At 37.6% G+C, this 17,842-nt stretch overlaps 1 protein-coding gene across 5 annotated transcripts; it reads right to left on the bottom strand.

Annotated features, from left to right (window-relative positions):
* Positions 1-263: 263 nt before the first annotated feature.
* Positions 264-17,790, bottom strand: LOC145460712 (uncharacterized). 5 transcript variants are annotated; one of them, XM_081445594.1, is made up of 18 exons: positions 16,836-17,790; positions 15,176-15,253; positions 13,794-13,886; positions 13,073-13,168; positions 12,428-12,523; positions 11,657-11,752; positions 11,090-11,185; positions 9,374-9,469; positions 8,473-8,568; positions 7,001-7,042; positions 6,553-6,648; positions 6,005-6,067; positions 5,092-5,166; positions 4,753-4,815; positions 3,907-4,123; positions 3,228-3,347; positions 1,732-1,866; positions 264-1,306 (listed from the first exon to the last, which is right to left on the bottom strand). In XM_081445594.1, the coding sequence occupies exons 1-18, from the start codon at positions 17,036-17,038 to the stop codon at positions 941-943; spliced, it is 2,127 nt and encodes a 708-aa protein (XP_081301720.1). In that variant the 5' UTR covers positions 17,039-17,790; the 3' UTR covers positions 264-940. The 5 variants fall into 5 exon arrangements, with proteins under 5 accessions (XP_081301720.1, XP_081301721.1, XP_081301722.1 ...); XM_081445595.1 differs by lacking the exon at positions 6,005-6,067; XM_081445596.1 differs by lacking the exon at positions 6,553-6,648.
* Between the last annotated feature and the right edge of the window lie 52 nt (positions 17,791-17,842).

Genomic DNA, 17,842 nt, shown 5'->3' with positions numbered 1-17,842 from the left:
CAAAAACTGAGAAAAAAAGGTCCTTACTTTAGAGTTGTAGTGTTTGGTTAGCGCCAAATAGTGCACGTCTATAGTGTGCTTTGTTCTTGTTGCTTTCATTCTTTTTCCGTCAAAAACGTAGTTTCCATAGAGACGTGGACATATTATTACTTTCAAATGGAGCGAAATGCCAAACTGGTATTATGCTTAAGACGAAAAACACTAAACGGATAACAATAAACCAAGAGTAAGTGTCAGTAATACAAGGACGTCCTAGACGAAGCACCCTTCGCCCACGTGATGTTCATGAACCTTCGAGTTAAAAGTTTAAATACGTCATGTTCACCAGATAAAATTTATCTGTCAATCAGTAAAATAAGTCGATAGCTTATTGTGCTTTTATTGAAAACAAAGATCAAACTATTAATATGACCTTGAAGTTACATCAAGGTTGAACCAAAACCAGGAAAGAAAGATCCCGAAAGGCAAGCCTAAATAAGTCATACATCAACTGGCGAAGCACGTCGTATTTATCAGACTATTGAGCTCCGCCACTTCCCCTCTACCGCTCGCCTGTCTCTGTATTAGGATTGAATCGCACGTGTCGATGTATAGTAGCTTTTAAAAAGGAAATTAAACTATCTGATATGCAACGACAAAACAAAGCATGGAATTCCGTACTCAATTTGTAACAAAGCTATTACAACAGCCCTTTTCTGATTTGCCCGATATTGTCTCAGCTACATGCTGAATTATATTGTAATGCAAATGAGAAAAGTTAACCATGAAAAGGGCAATTAATTCTCGTCAACTAGGGACCGGTAACAGTGCTTATCCAGTAATTAAAATTACTGAATAACGTAAAAGTGTTTTTTAAGTTTTTTATTAATTTAAAAGTTAATGATCGAAGGCTAAAATAGGACAAAATGGAACTTCCTTTTCAAACTGTTAATTATCACTCCTATTTCAATTTTTCTCTCTGCATTTTGCAAAGAACTTGTCCTTGAAGAATGAGTCTACCCCCTCCATCAAGCAGGCCGGGCCACAAATAGCACAAAATCTCCTCACCCAAGCTTTCTTCATTTCCTGGGTTTTTCTCAGTCGAGTTCAGATATGCCGTTTTCTTGTGAATGTGGCGATCAAACCTGGGGAAATGGTATTCGAGTTGCAATGGAGGAAGCTGTGTGACCATTCGCCAAGTTAAACGAATGCATGCCTTGATGTAACTATCCAGTTTAACCAATACTTCTCGAGTAGGTGCGTGCACGACTGATGCATCCTTGGCAAACCATTCAGTCCACTTTTTCCAGGAACTTTCTGTAACGTCCTAAAATAAGCAAGTGACGATCATTTTAAAACGTGTATTTGAAAGGAGAAAAACACTGCGAGAAATCCACAAATAATATTACTAATATCTCTTGCGCGGATAACTCACAAAACAATTAGCAATTTTTGCCTCTGACAAAATGTGTTTTTTTTTTCCGTTTTGTGAGTTTTTTCCTTTCGGTTTTGTGGCACTTGTGTCTTTTTGATAGTTTGTCACTTCTTTACCTTAGTGTTTTTAATTAAATCGCCAGTCATCGTTTGCACGATCATTTAAGCAAGAGCTTTCATAATTTACGATGTTGTATCCCTTGCATGTTGCCTTGGAATTTTCCACTGAATTAAAGATTAATTTGTCACTGATTGTAATATAATATTAATGATGATATCAATATTAATTTTATATTCGGCAGTAAAGAGGAAACTCACCTTTTCTAGACACTCGAGGTTACAGATATGCGCTGTTTCTTTCAAAGAAATTAACAAAGCATCCAGGACATCTGTTGATTTCTCTGAAGCGTTGAGATCATCAATGGAGATCGGGTAAATGTCAAAACTTCCCTCCTTAAAATAAGAAAGACCAACAACTCTTGAGTCTTTTAGACCACTGAATTACAGATTTTATCACGACTGTGAAACCTTCTTCATTGTGACTGGCTGATCGCAGGCAAATTCAACGTTAATTTTTAATTTGCACTGTAGTGCAAATTAACGCGCGCACGTACGCTCGTAAATTTCTTCCCATGCAATTCGGTCTAGCAGTAAATGAGGATTTACTCTATTCGTGATGTTAAGGTGGCTGACAACAGCATTTCCTTAGCACGTCTAGTTTGACATATCTATACTACCATTCTTTTTCAGTTGATGCTACAGCAATAGCATCTAAACCATGACTTTGGTGAGCACGTTATGATCATTTTAATTGCATTACAAGTTACTATGGTAACGCTACGACTTGTTGCAAACACAAGTGTTTATAAATCAAAATCTAGGGCTGGGATCCCCATTTTTATCAACGATTTGTTATTACAAAGTCAAAATAGAACTTTAAACAAAGTTTTAAAACAATCGCAAAGGCGGTGTCAGAGCCAACTTAAATTTTCAAAAATTCTGAACGTTTAACAGGGACTCGCTCTTGAGTTATAAATGCGTGAAGCCAAATTAAAGGGTGTTCTTAACACGTTGCGCTATAGCCATGGTATTTTTTACGTCGCACAATTGGTCATAACTTTTTTACCAATAACGGTTGGGCATTTTATTGATACCATTATTATAGCATCAACTGAAAAAGAGTGACAAAACTGATTATCAAAGAATATCTTTTTAAGAATAATTTCTGGAGACCGTTGTAGGCAACCTTAAAGTGTAAATCCTTAATTGTACTATCATTCGTACTATTACTTATTCAAGTACTGTATAGACAGTCGCAATTTCCCTCGCGAAATAGACAAAAATCGTCCCGCCCGAGGGCTGCGATCCCTCCAGACCTTTTTTGGCTGCTTTTCTCTAAACAAACGCAAGCAAGAACTGTTTCGAAACTATAACGCGATTTGTAGAGAAAGAGATAGAGCTGTAGACAGAGCTCATGATCATTTGGTAAAGGAACTAACAAAATGGTTGTCAAGTTGAAGGATTTTTCACCTTACCACAGACTTTATGACTGGCTCAGCAACATTCATCAAATTCATGTTGCAAAACGTTCTATCGATTAAACGTATTTTAACATGTAGAACCATTACATCATGGGTGGATTTTTTTGTAGATAATTGTTTTTCTAGTTGTAATGGCAAAAATGAGGCGATTTTAAACAGCTTTTTTCGAATATATATTCTAGAATGTTCTGGAACCATTTCTAGGTAGGCGTTATGGTTATTTGTCGATTAAAACATATAACCACATCGTACTGTATACTATAATTTCCTCACCGTCCTTTTAAGCCTGAAATTGTAGCCCTCTTGAGGAGCATGGAGAACCATATTTTTCGTTACTACCTTGAACAAGTCAATCACGGCTTCTTTGACATCCTTCGCGTGCTCGTAAGCAGTCTAAAATGAACTCCTTATTAATACCATTTCACGCGTGACGTAATTGTTCTCAATACTACCGCTACAACGCTACGTAAAAACGCGTCAACGCTGGGTAAAATGCACTGTTTCATTTTTATCTTTCATTCATTTTATCATTCATTTTTTGTTACCAAAGAATATTGGTACAAAACAAATTAGATAGTTATAAAGATTAACAGTGGAAGAGGTGACGAGGCCTAGTTTAAAGCTGAGCTGAAGGATATCTTCATTTCTTAGTACAGACTGGACAGGTGGAGGTACAGCAGTAAGCAATGTTTATGGTGTTTCCCAGATTTTGGGGTCCACAGTGGGCCATTTTATTTATTTTCGAAGTGAACCTTCTGGATGAGTTTTTCTTTTAAGGCAAACTTTGTCAAAACACATACGTTACATAAACAAAAGAATGAGCCAATGAGCTTAAAGGAAATGTCCGCCAGTCTGTCATCCTTACTTGTTTTCAACTTTATGACACAACAATCAGTATCTTAAGGAGGTTATATGGTGCTATAGCTAGATGATGGAATTAAATACAACGTACCTCTAATATTGTGCATGCTATTCTCGGATAGTAAAAGTGAACGTCAATCTCCTCTTCTGATCCATACAAAGACTGGATTATGTCTCGGGCGTCTTCTCTTCTGCTGTCAAAAAATTCTCTAAAGTCGTTTTCCACTTCAGACTGCTGATTTGATGCAAGTATATTTTCAACCTTCCTCTGATCTTGTTTCACTCGTTTTTCGCAGATACCAGCAAACCTTGGAGACAGGAAAACCAAGTAGAACTACAGTGACAGAACATGTGCATATTTATGTGCATATTTATTTGCATGACCGAATTTTACAAAACAGGAACTTAGTAACAACTGGGTTAAGGTAGTAATACATGATCAAGATTTGGTAAATGTAAATTTCATTTGCTCCTATTGACGGGACAGACTTGTCCTTGTCGATATGTCGTCTTCATAATTAATTATGACTTAAATTATTCCCAACATGGCATTTTTTTTTTCTTGTTTAGGATAATTCTTGGCAGGCTTCAGGGCACTTGCTCATTAAGAAATCCATTACCCACATTTCACGAGTAAACACAGAGAAGAGATTTTGAGATACGACGTGGAAAAATCAAAATTTCCAAATCAAAGCAACCTCAGCATTCAAAGCACTTGTCAGTATGATTTCTAAGTGAAGTGGGCGAACCAAAGTGACTAAAGAAATACGACTAACTGTCACCATTTTGTCCTGATAAGGTGGTGGATTTGTGTCTACCTTGAGTACAATTAGATGTACCGCATAATAAATAATTCTACCGTTCTCATACGTATACATGCACAAAGAGTGTGTTTTTGTTCAAAGAAGGTGAAAGGTGAAAGCCGAAATTTCCGTACCTGGATTTGAACTGTCCCAGTTCTTCGTTGAGACGTTTCACCTCTTTTTCCCTCTGTGACAGTCTACACGAAAAATGAAAAAAAAAAAAAAACAGAATATACGCATGCTGGTCTGTTCCTAAAGTTCAGTAGCAACAATGACGCCAGCCTCCCCTATAAAATTCCATAGAAATGAGTAAAATGTTATTTCACAGTGAACATCGCGATAGAAACTCAGCGGATTTCTTTTTAGTGTCTTGGTATTTCAAATTATTGTTGCCTCCTATTGCACTGAAGCCATAAGGAAGGCGTCTGGCATTTTATTTTTCATTAGATATAAATCCAGATGTTTTTAATTACCTTTGTTTCAGTTTTTTCACTTCGATCTCCTTAAGTGACAAGTCACTTTTGTGTTGTTCTTCTTGATGCTTGAACCTAAAAATGTCATGGACACACTCAGTTTGAGTGAATCCAGGTTTAACAGATTAGAAATGCACAAACACATAAAAGATTTAGAATGACGCTCTGTTTCCAAAATTGGCTCTTATAGAAAAATACTTATTTGAAAACGAGTTTCATTTACGTAAACATAACATGTGAGTAACGCTAATTTTGTATGGAAGTGTTTCTACCAGGCCCCATTGTGGTAACAGGTCATTTCTAAATCATGTGACCTATAAGACGCCCACCCAAGAGCTGTCCATGACTTAACCGCTTGATTAAAGTTTGTGTGTGCATTGATGAACAGACGCCAGTCTCGAAACGTCTGTGACTGTACATGCAACAGGACGTATCTCGATTACTATTTGCTGGACACAACTCGTTCAGCAACCGTCCAGCATTAATGAACTGCATTAATTAGCTTTGATATTGATGAAAATAGTAGTTCGTGGAAAAATATTTTGCATATGATGGTCCTGCTCCAGCAAAAATAAGGGACATGTAGTGCTCGATAACAATCACTAACGACGACAACCGGGATCGAACCAAATTAGAGCAAAAATCACATTGGATTATTTTCATCATTATCATTTATTTGCCACGTAAATAATAACAAAAGATATTGACAATACTAAAAAAGCGGCGAGGAGAACTCCAAAAGAAACCACCAGGCTTATAACGGAGGCCACCTCAGAAGTTTTTTTTTTTTTTTTTCAGAAGTTAATATATTGATAATTTTAAGTTCTGCGGACGAGGCATTTTGTCCGAAGTTACTCTTTATATCAGTAAAGGTAATCTATGAGTGAGTCCATCAGCAATGTTTTTTTCTTACCTTTCTACGTAATGACGCAATTCATGTTTCTTACTTTCTATTTCAGTGTTCAAATTTTCGTTACTGTTTCAGACAAATTTAAAAAAACATATATATAATTAGTAAAGTCTTTGTTCTGAAAGAAAACAATTAAAGCAAAACGTACATATTTGGCTTTCTTCCATGGCCTCACTGTAAAATCGACCGCATCCCCCCCTTATTTTTTTTCTCGAAGGATGGTACAAGGGAATGGAGTGGGGAGGCAGAAAGGTACCCTGCCATTATTATTTTTAATTTTTTTTTTACGCTATGATAATGAAACTTTTATGGTGTGATGAGAGTATATAATGTGTACCATAAAAATCACGTAAGCTGTAATACAAAGGAAGGCTATTTTCAGTAACGATTTTTGTACAAATGTAAGTCGCGATTAAGTTTTTTCGTTAGGGCTATGTATTCATATTTTATTTAACTAAAGGCCATTCCTTTCCATCATATATCACACATCATGTGATAGCATATGGTCAACACCAAAAACAATCTGTAGTTGCGAAACAAGGCATACTTACTCCTTTTCTTTCTCAGCTAACTCTTTCCTACTAAGTTGTGTCTCCTTGTCGTGATCCTCCTGTCTTGCACGAAGCTCCTCTCCAAGCTCTGCAATTCTGGAAGAATTCCCACCAAGCCTTTTAAACATCTATATTGTTAAAATGTGCAACTAGAAACGCGCGACGCACTCTTAAGACCTCTCACTAACGACAAACCTAATGAGGAATAAGCGGGGGAGGCAAAAAGGTCCCCTGCTCTAATAATTTTTAATTTTTTTTACGCTATGGTAATAAGACTTTTATGGTGTGATGGGAGTATACAAAGTATACCATAAAAGCCATGTAAGCTGTCATACAAAGGAAGACAATGTCATAAGCCTTCCTTGACAGAAATGTTGGCCGCGCATGCATTTCCAATGAAACGGCAGACTCACGGTATGTCAGTTGAATTCTTTTTTGATGTTCTTACCTTTTTCTCCACTCCTTATTTTCACGAGTTAACTCTGCATTACTGCAAATTAACAGAGCACATGACAGACAGTCAGTAGCTACATTATAGACTACAAAATAGACTGGTTTACGTGTAGTTAAATTATGGTAACATTAACATTATATACCACCATTTCATATTTCTAAGTTTCAAGGCTTGAACAAATGTGTCCTGTTCAATTTCGTACTATGGACAAAAACTTGTTTCCTTTTCTCTGGCATCTATTAGAAATTTGGGAGGCATAATTTTGCCGAGTACTTTTTAGTCATTAGCCACAAAAGGTCAAAATGGGCTACACTTGACCTCTTTTTTGAAGTCGCAATGCAATACCGCATATCGCATATCGCTCATTGATACATTATAGCGACGTATTCTAATTAAGGTAACGTTTTTCATTTGTATCTTCATGTCTAAAGACGGCGAAATACGAGATACAAAAACCCTCAACTTGTTGCGCAACACTGTTTCGTTGCAAGTTTTGGTCGATGTTTCCCGTTTTTCACCTTGCGTGATCAACTTGTCGCGCAACAAAAACATTTGTTGCGGGTTGAAGTAAGTTGTTGCGAAAAGCAGAGCGCGGGTCTACTTTGACCAACAAATTTTGGCTTTGTTGCTCGTTTTTTATCAAACTCACAACTTGCCACGCAACAAATTTGCTGATGTTGCGCGATAAGTTGAGGGTTTTGTATCTCGTATTTCGCCGCCCTAAACGCCAGAAGGCTCATGTGTATACCGAGAAATTACGAGTGACTCACAGGATATTTTATGGTATTCCACTCCGAAGTGTTGCATAACTAGTATGTGTCGTCGTGCAAACAGTAAAAGATGGCGAAATATGAAAGTGTAAAATGTATTAAAGTGCTACTATGATCAAAAATTCACTTCCCCTTTTCCTTCAAATTTTGAAAGCGTGTTTGTTTGACACCTGACTGGCAAAATCTTGAGCTTCGAATTTTATCCAAAGGCTGTTTTCTTTGAGTGCAAGTTTAGGATTTCACGGCCGTCATTTCACATTCAAGACTGATCGATTGGACCTCAGAGGGTTGGATCGAGGATGAGTTAGATGACGTCAAAGACTCACCAGCTTAAAATTGCAGCGTATAAACGCAGCTTATTGTACATTCAAAACACGAGTTTAAAAGTCTGAAAGTTCGAAACTCCCGTGCTGCATATTAATTTAGGCGCTTGCACATTTTTAAACTAGTGCGTCTTTGACGTCATCTTATCCTCGATCCAGCTCTCTCAAGATTTTAAAGTTAGTAATGGCGGACCATCAATTGGGAAAATTTCAGTCAAAATAAACAGGTGTCTTTGAAATGAAGGCTTAAAACTTCGGTCACTTAGTGGTTCAATTATATATTTTTGAAATACAAAGAAAAAGTAGAATTGATTTTTGGTCACAGTAGTACTTTAAGCTACATCAACAAAATCAGAATTCACGCTGTACCTACCTGGCTTCTGATCTCTTCAATCTGGTCTCCTTGTCTCTCAAATCATCGACGTAATGTTGTTTTGCCTTTTCTTGCTCTATTTCCCCTTTATGCAGTCTGCAATAGAAAGGTCAATAATTTCAAGGTGCTAGCATGGACAGATCTACATCTTTGTTTGGGTTGGTTTGGTTTTTCACTTGAATTAGAAGTTTGGTCTTTTTAATGGTAAATATATTTTCGCCTTTAAATCATATTTATGTTTTAGAAAGACTAGGAAAAGCCTTGATTGATGAAAATACTTCATCGTGTTACACAGGTTTCTGGTAAATAACATATAACTTACGAGTACTATGTACATGTGAGTCATTTTGTATGTTCTTAGGCAATTTCCCATCCTTAGTTTTGCTTCATCAAAGTCATCTTTAACGTGTTTGGAAGGCCTTGCCTCATGTCGAGGTAATCGACCAATCGTCAGAAATTGGCCAACAAGGGAGAAAATGAATACCCGAATCTACAATAATTCACCATAACTAGAATGTGATTCCATCATGTACAGTTACATTTACAGTAATTACAAAATGAGGCATTAAATGTGCTTAAATGGGAATTTTTCCTTACATACAAATATACACTCAGTGATAAATAGGAACACCTCCCGGCAGTCATTAATACAATTAAGTTATTCGTCCCTCGGTGGTGTTATTCACTCACGTATAACTGTGCTTCGTTCCTCACTACTGGCCATTGAAATAAACTGTGATATACAATGAACGTAACTGTACACTTCGGTATGTTCGACCTGAAAAACCGCTTGGAAACAATGCAAGGGGAAGGCTTTCTAAAATACAACAGGTATTAACACTGACATAACTTCATCCTTGTATAACTCGTTAAACATTGTAAGAGAAAAAATGCAACTTACACTTTGTCTTTTTCGGTCATTTCTTGCTTGCTACGTTGCCTCTCTTTTTCAAAATCCTCTTGCAGTGAAATACGTTCTCCTTCAAGCTGTGCAACTCTGTTATTAGTTAAAGAAAGTGATTCTTTCAACAATTAATGCGTTTCCATTTTGTGGCAGTAACTTGTAGACATATACGGATATCAAAAATTCCCGCGAAAAAAAAAAAAAGAGATCGCTTGTACGTGTAAGCTAATGGAAGGTCTACTTAAATTAGCTTAGCACATTGCTAACCAATACTATCTACGTACTTTTGTTTGTTCTGGTATATAATAAAGAACTCCATACTAAAAATCATTTTGCTACACGTTATGGCACAAAGAAGTTGCAAATGTACGTTTAAAGGAGCTCAGTCGTGGCAGTTTGAGTTATTTTGGCCAAGTATAAATTATCTTTAAAATGAAGGAAACCTGAGCATAATAGTTAATTAAGGAATTAAGATAGAAGAACGCCAAAGAGATAATAATAAACCATAAAGAAACAAGGATGGTTTAGGATGGAGAAGATTGACACAGACTACAAACGTCGAACTTAAAAAATGTAGGCTAGACTTCTCAAGATATGCGCAAACCGTGACACGTCGGTCCTTTAAAATGTACGTTTAAAAAAAGACAACTGTTTCCAAGAATAGTAAGTGTGGGACACAAGTGAGGCAACTGAATCTGTGGCGTATTTGTACAATTATGCATGATAGTCATTAAGGTGATTCCTTAGAACTAGAAGTTGTCGGACGATTTTTTTTAAACTTTCCGTGAGTGTTGCCTACAAGGCACTGTTTCGAAAAATACAATAAAAACGAACGGTCACCATTCTCGCAAAAGAGTTCAGCCTGCGTAGCAAGCTTTCCCGTATAAAGAGCCTTCTCCGCATTCTGGTTGCGCATAAATTGGAGCGAGAGCAAAATCTCGACGAAGCGCGGCCTGAATACGGAAAAACTAAAAAGAGTTATGATGGGCCATATTTACCCCATTTGTGCCTAGTTGTGTGCGTTATTTCATCGGTTCACGTTACATTTTGTGGTTGCCGGAGGCTAAGTTTTTCAAAGAAATGCTCGAATAGAAACTTGATAGGTGAAATTCTCGAGCATATGCAACAATGTAATATATAATCTATGGGACATTCACACAATTTGAAATGACATCGACTCAAAAAGTTCCTCGACTCGTTGTTTTCAAGATATTTTGCACCTTGAGTAACGGTTCTGCGCCAGTTGTAGCATTTATTTCGCCGTCGAGCTTAGCTTGAAGGAAATCTCTTGCTGTGTTTGTGCAAGCACTCGTGTGCGAGCAAAATGGTACGCAGTAGGGACGCGTAATGCAATTCTGAGGATTTACCTTAAGGTTGCTCAGAACAAATTTCTAGCACTTTCCAAGACGTACTAGTTTTAATGGGTCATAATTACCACTCTTCATCAGTTGATGCCCTATTCATGGCATGGGCAGTTTTTTGATACCCTGATTGTCGCGTCAACAGATCAAGAGTGGTTATGATGATCCATCAAAATATACGTCTTGGAAAGTGCTGAAAACCACTTTGAGCCACCTTGAATAAAATAGTTCTACGGTGTAAAAGTTTTGCGTATACCTTTGATATTAAGCGCCACAGCATCCAGATAATATTCACTGTATTTTTAGCACCATTTGCACACTGTAAACAGATCGCTACATAAGATATTTGTACCTTGCTTGTAATTCGTCTATTTTGGTTTTCTGGTCTCTGAAGGACTCATCGTGCTGCTCTTTTACCGTGTTCAACTGTTCTCTCATTTTTGCTAGTCTACAGGATAAACATCACAGAAATTTAGCCATTTCTTTATCTTACAGATTTTCTTTTCGGATTAGCTGTCTATGGTTGTTTCCCTTGCGGACATGTCATGACAGGTATGCCCTTTCCATTAAGGTAATGAAGTAAATTGAGGGAACAAAATAGCAACGCATTGTCCTCAGATAGCACTGGACAGTGTTCTTGTAAGTTCACCTGTGTCGTGGAATCATACATATCATAGGGTTTTTTTTCTAGATTAACTCATTACTTTTAGGAAATCAGTAACAATTTTTTGCAAAGGTAAGTCGCGATTAAGATTTTTCTTTAAGGCTATGTATTCAGATACCTGTATTTAACTAAATGCCATTCTTTTCTATCGTATATCACACATCATGTGATAGCATATCGTCAACACCAAAAACAATCTGTGGTTGCGAAGCATGGCATTACAACTTACAATTTTGTTCTTAAGATCTCACTTACTCCTCTTCTTTCTCAGCTAACTCTTTCCTACTGCGTTGTGTCTCCTTGTCGTAATCCTCCTGTTTTGCACGAAGCCTCTCTCCAAGCTCTGCAATTCTACAAGAAGTTCCCCCAAAGCCTTTTAAACATCTCGATAATTAAAATGTGCAACTAGAAACGCACGACGCACTCTTAAGACCTCTCACCAACGACAAACCTAATCCACTTATTGATTTACACAATTTACCTGACAACCTTCGCAGAAGTTTCTCGCTACAGTCGTTTTGGATTGTATACTGTTAGTTTGCTTAAAATTGGATTCCTTATGTTAACTCATTACGTCTTATTCAAAACTTAATTGGCGCAAAAGTTTACCATAGCAACAGCTTACTCTGTTACAAACACCCTTAAATTTACCTTTCCTGCTAATATATAACGCAAAAATGAGTCCGGTGACTCTCATCTCTTCTTATTAAATTAAAATTAAGATGCAACTTCTTACAAAGCTTAAAAAAAAATGAGGAAGCAATTATCCGTATTTTGTCCTGTCAGGTTCTCTTTTGAATTCTCCTTTGATTATTTCACCTTCTTCTGCTCTCTTCATTTGACGAATTAACTCGTTATTCCTACAAATAAGCAGAGTACTTGACAGAAAGTCGGTAGCTACACTAAGGGTTACGACATTCATAATTCTACCGAGCTGCTTTACCTGTTAAAATTATGGAATGCATGTCATAACTATGTAAACCACTGTGTACCACCATTTCATATTTCTGCATAATAGTTATATACCTTGCTTCTGATTCATCTATTTTGCCTTTCTGATCTCTGAAGGATTCACCGTGTCGTTTTCTTAACATGTGCAACTCTTCTTTCTTTTCTGCTAGTCTACAAAACAAACATCACAGAAATGTAACCTTGTAAGTTATCAATTTTATAATTTCCTTTTTTATTGTTAACAAAAGTGTTTATTGATTAGCAGTCAACGGTTGTTTTCCTTACGGATATTTGAGATGGGTTGTCGCGTTACGCGTTGTAAGTTCCCAGCTTTATTCATAAAATAAATTAAAGAGAAATAGTACATGAATGTCAGGTGTCAACACAACATTCGACTGTGTTCTGTTACACTGCATGCCTGCGTCGTGGAATCACACGTGTTCTGAGTTCTTCGAACTCATTCACTTTACATTTGTTGCCTATAGTAAAGTGGTGGGCGCGATTTTTTATCAAAGCTATGCCGCGAATAAGATTATCGTTAGTGTCGGATCAGTGGTATTCAGCCATACGTTTTACTTAACACCATTCTTTTAGTCTTGCCGTTCGACATCTTGCGTTAACGTATCTTGACCCAAATAAACCAATCTACACATTTCAGGACCTACACAGTTTAGGACGGGAATTACAACGTATTGTTTTGTGCTTAAGACTCTCACTTACTCCTTTTCTTTCTTAGCTAATTCATTCCTACTGCGATGAATTTCCTTGTCGTAATCCTCCTGCTTTGAACGGAGTTCTGTTCCAAGCTCTGCAATTCTATAAGAATAAGTTGTGCCAAGTTGAAAATGAGTTCTTACACCGTAAAACAAGCAGCTGGAAATATGATGAAAATCCTAGATACTATCTGACCTCTCTAACTACCTAGCGCAGCTAAATTCCATACATATAGGGCTACGTTCTAACTCAGTAACCTATATTCTGGCCTTACTCCCCTTTGATCTCCCTAAAACTAAGCACAAGAATATGACATCGTATAAATCCTATGAAAGCGAGTGCATTGCGTGTGATTTGACGGGGGATATGCTGCGAACGTTCCTAAAATTGCACGAACCTTAAGTTAAGTGAACCTTCAGAACATTTTGAAACATCAGCAAGTGATCTTAAATTGTCATACACGAGCAGTTGAAATGGTTTTCGTTCATAATATTGTCAGCAAAACCCACTCAAAAGTTAACCCTTTTCCTTTTACTCCCCATTCTTGGTTGTTAGGCATTTGTTCTTACCTTTTGCATTTTTTAAGTTCTTCAACAACATTTTGGTGCCACAAACCATAGTTAGTAGAGGGTCCCCTCCACTAACTACGCACAAACCAAACCAATGGCCAGCACCTTTGACTAATCATTCTTCATAAATTTTACTCTAATTTTACCCTTTGGCTTACTTCGCTTCTTTGGCCTGTAAATCGTCATTTGTCATCCTTGACTTTGCCTTTAGGTCCATGAACTTGTTTTTGTAGTATTTCTCTGACTGATCCCTATTTAGAGACACAATTTGATTTTCCAATACGATGACTAATAATTGGAACAAATGGTAAGAAAAAGTGTTTTAAGCTGCCATGTTTGCCTCTCAGCGTCAGAAGTCTGCATGGCTGACACATACTTGTCATTCCGTTGTCAGTGAAGGGCACAATAAGTAGTCAAAATTGGTTAAAAGTAAATCCATTATTTTCCTTTCTTTTTTGTTCATTCACGGGAAAGCCATGCATACGTGTTTTAGTAAACACGAATGCTTCACGCATTCGTTTTGTTTTGGTAAATTTACTAGCTTCAGTTTTAGTAAATCAGTATCTGATCGACTAAACACCAATATCGCTTTTGCTAACGTTATATATAATTTAAAATCTCTGACTGCTTTTATGAGGAACAAGGATCGTGTATTCATAATCTTAGCGTCACTTCAAAGATCTAGCTGGAGGGGCTATTATGGAAAGGCCATTTTTTGGGGGGAGTAGTTGGTAAGAGAACTTTGTTGTTTTTATTTTGTTGTTCCTCCCTCTGCTTCCTGCTGTTTCAGGATGTTACTTCAAGTCGTTTCGCTTCGTCCGCTGGCCTGACATGAACTCTTTGCAAAGTTCAACCCCCTTACCCCATTCCTCCGCCTGTGGTCTTTCCCTTCAACGGTACGTCTAACAAAGCAGTTATTTCGTTTACTATCCTTTGCGATAGAAATGCAAAACACTAGCACAGACCTGTGCTCTCCTTTTAGCATTTCTATATCTGTGTCATTCTGTAGGCAAGTGAAATTCACTGGACAACTGTAACTTAAACAACGAACGAGTCACCACTGACTCAATACTAACAAAGCCAAACTATTTCGAATATAGCCCTAATGAGATTAAGAAAGAAAACTACCGTTATAAACAATGCTATTCATGTAGGCATGTTGACACCCACGTTATCCCCTATGATATAATTAATTATTACTGAGGTAATTATGGGTTGCTCAATTTTCATATTCGATAGTTACTAATTTTAGTTTTGTGCCCGAGCGAGGTGGCCCAGTTCACACAAGCTTATAATTACTATCTAACAAACAACATTAGCAACCTTATTCCTACTTATTACCTTATTTATTACATAAAGGGACGGACACTCTGAATTAGAGCATTACTACTCTAAAAACCGGACCGTTTCTTCTGGGTTTGCAACGTGCTAGCCGTTAGGCTACAGCGCAACCAACTTTTGGGCAAATTATGTAGCATTTCTTAATTCATTGTACTAGTGACGCCATTTCATCAGTAAAGAATATGTTAATTAAACTCACTGTTTCTCCTGTCGTTTTTGTTGCGTTTCCCATTTCTTCTTTTCGCCTTCCTGTTCCTCTGTAAGCCCTGAAAATTCTCTGAAAGCAGAAAAAAAGAGAAAAGTTCTGACTACTGAGAAATTCAGGCTTGGAGCTCAGTGGTAAACATCTTTGACCATTCCTCAATTCATGGGAAACGTATCCAATTCTGGATGCTGTACTGAATGGTTAACACACAGAAGACAATATGTCAAGCTATGAGAATTCGGTAGTAAAGTGTGCAAAGGGGTAAGTGCAGTGCAAAAAAATGTAAAATACATCATGTATTCGTCATAAAAAGCCAGTTGGTGTTTGTATGGTAGAATAGCATCCGTAAAATGACTATTTCATTTGCATTTTCGGTATCAGCACCAGCATCCCGGGTAATGAAGATCTAGGAAGAAATTAACGTGTGATGGAAGAAATAAATACTTTATTTTCAACTCTTTATGGTGCGGCAAGGGAGACAAGATCAAACGAAACACAATGATTAGCGATTTATTAGAAGGTGGTCTGAGAACGATAGGTTGTATGGCCTTTAACAAAGCTCTTACATCCACGTGGGTGGTTAAGAAGTACATTGATTCAGAAAATCACGGCAAATGGAAGTACTTACTCGACTGGCAACTACAACATTATGATGGCCCTGCCGTTTTCAGAGCAAACCTTAACAAAAAGGATTTATCTAAATTTATCAACTCAACAGATGCCTTTACGACGCAGATTTGGTCAGAGATAAGCTGCGAGGCAAATGTGAACTCTACCGATCATTTTCTTTCATTACCTCTATGGCAAAACTCTCTGATACGAATCGACAACAGACCCGTATATTATAAATCGTGGAGCGGTAAAGGTATCCAGAAAGTTACAGACCTATTTAAAGACCCGAATACATTTTTATCTTCTCTTGAACTTAAGGAGGTCAAGGAACTCTACAATGTCAAAAGCTCTTGGAATTAACTCAATCAAATTTACAAATAAATCTTAAGGGTGGATTGCCATTGTCAAATTAATTTACATATGTTCGTGAAACAAACTACTAAGAGCAAACGTATGGCGGCTTGGGTTGCTGAAACTGAAAGCGGTTTGACTTTTTCAGCAGACTCGCGCCATCTGTGCGTTAACTCTAATTTAATCTACATACATACGTACGTAAGATACATGTAAAGCGACAGTGTAAATTTCGGTCAAGTCTCGGTGGGACTTAAACTCAGGAGCTCTGCCACTTTCTTTTCTTCGCTCTGCCGACCAAGTCTCAGATCCGACAATAACAAGGAAGTAGAAAGTAGCAATATGAAGTGAACCAGTGAAAGTCATATCGCCGCGTAGTGTCTCTGCTTTCATTGGCCATGAAAGACGGAAGTAATATATGGATGAGAAAATAAGCCTTGAACTTCTAATTCCTACTGGGAATTATTTCAGATTTTGAAACCCACGATCAAACACAGATTTCATCCTCCAGAGATGAGGCATGCACATCACGGAACACACAAAGACGGTTGCGTGACGCGACATTAGTGTACCACGACCTACCAATCACCAAAGTTATGGTTGTCTCCAAAGCACTGAGTTTACACTCCTTAGAAAAAAGACGGATAAATCTACCGGCATAATGCACTTGATGAACAACTCACTAGCCTACCTGGCACTATCGCTTGTGGCAGTTCCGGTTGCTTTTGTTGTGTTCGTCTCCAGATCCACGAAACGTTTGATTAACTCTGGCAAGGCCTTGAGTATGTCTCGATTTTCTGTGAACACGACATCGAAAGATTGCAGACATTTAATGATTTCACCAATTTTATATTCCTTTTCTGGTGTTTGTTGCCCTTCTCGAGTTTCCGCCATCGCCGTTTATCTTACATATACAACTGTTCTGCACAAATCAAACCTTTATATTTGTTTCAGCAAATTCGTTGCATTGATACATGATTTTTCCCGGAAAGACCGGAACTAAGTCACGTGACACTTAAGGAACCGATTTCGCAGAAAATTATTGCTTGTCTCGCTTTTGTTTAATAGATCATCTGCACTATTCCATGCTTGGCCACATGTGGCTGCCGGAGTTCTGTACGGGTTCGCAAATGATCCCAGGACCGCAAATGATCCCCAAATTGGACCGCAAATGATCCCGGACCGGAAATGATCCCCGATAGGGACCGCAAATGATCCCGACTACAAAATAACGAATGGCATGGATGGTGGGATGGTGTGGATAGGGAATTGGCGTACGTGAATACCGATGTTTTTATTAAAGCCATCTTATAACTGTAATGGCTTACAACTTGTTTTTTTTTCATACTTTCGACTAAATTTTGTTGCTAACTACGATGTTATGAATATCACCACTCAATCATCAAAACACGACTTGACTTGCATTTCTTTGTAGTTCTCAGTAAAATTATGATCAGTGCAATATACGCCACATATCCTCCTTTGTTAAACATTGATATTTCGGTGTTATAGCTAAATCACATTTTATCAGCCATTAACGCCACTCGTCTAAAGTTTTAAACTAAAATCTAATCGTGAAGCAACTATTAAGGAAGACGCTGTCACCTGAGTAGACCCACAAGCCTACAACGCTTCATCACTCTGTAAAACACCTCAGTGTGTAGCACTGGAAATTTGAACAAATTCATTTTGTAATTT

The sequence above is a fragment of the Orbicella franksi genome, chromosome 11 (genome assembly GCF_964199315.1).
Source record: "Orbicella franksi chromosome 11, jaOrbFran1.1, whole genome shotgun sequence".
NCBI lineage: Eukaryota > Metazoa > Cnidaria > Anthozoa > Scleractinia > Merulinidae > Orbicella > Orbicella franksi.
This window is presented reverse-complemented; position numbering and strand designations above follow the sequence as displayed.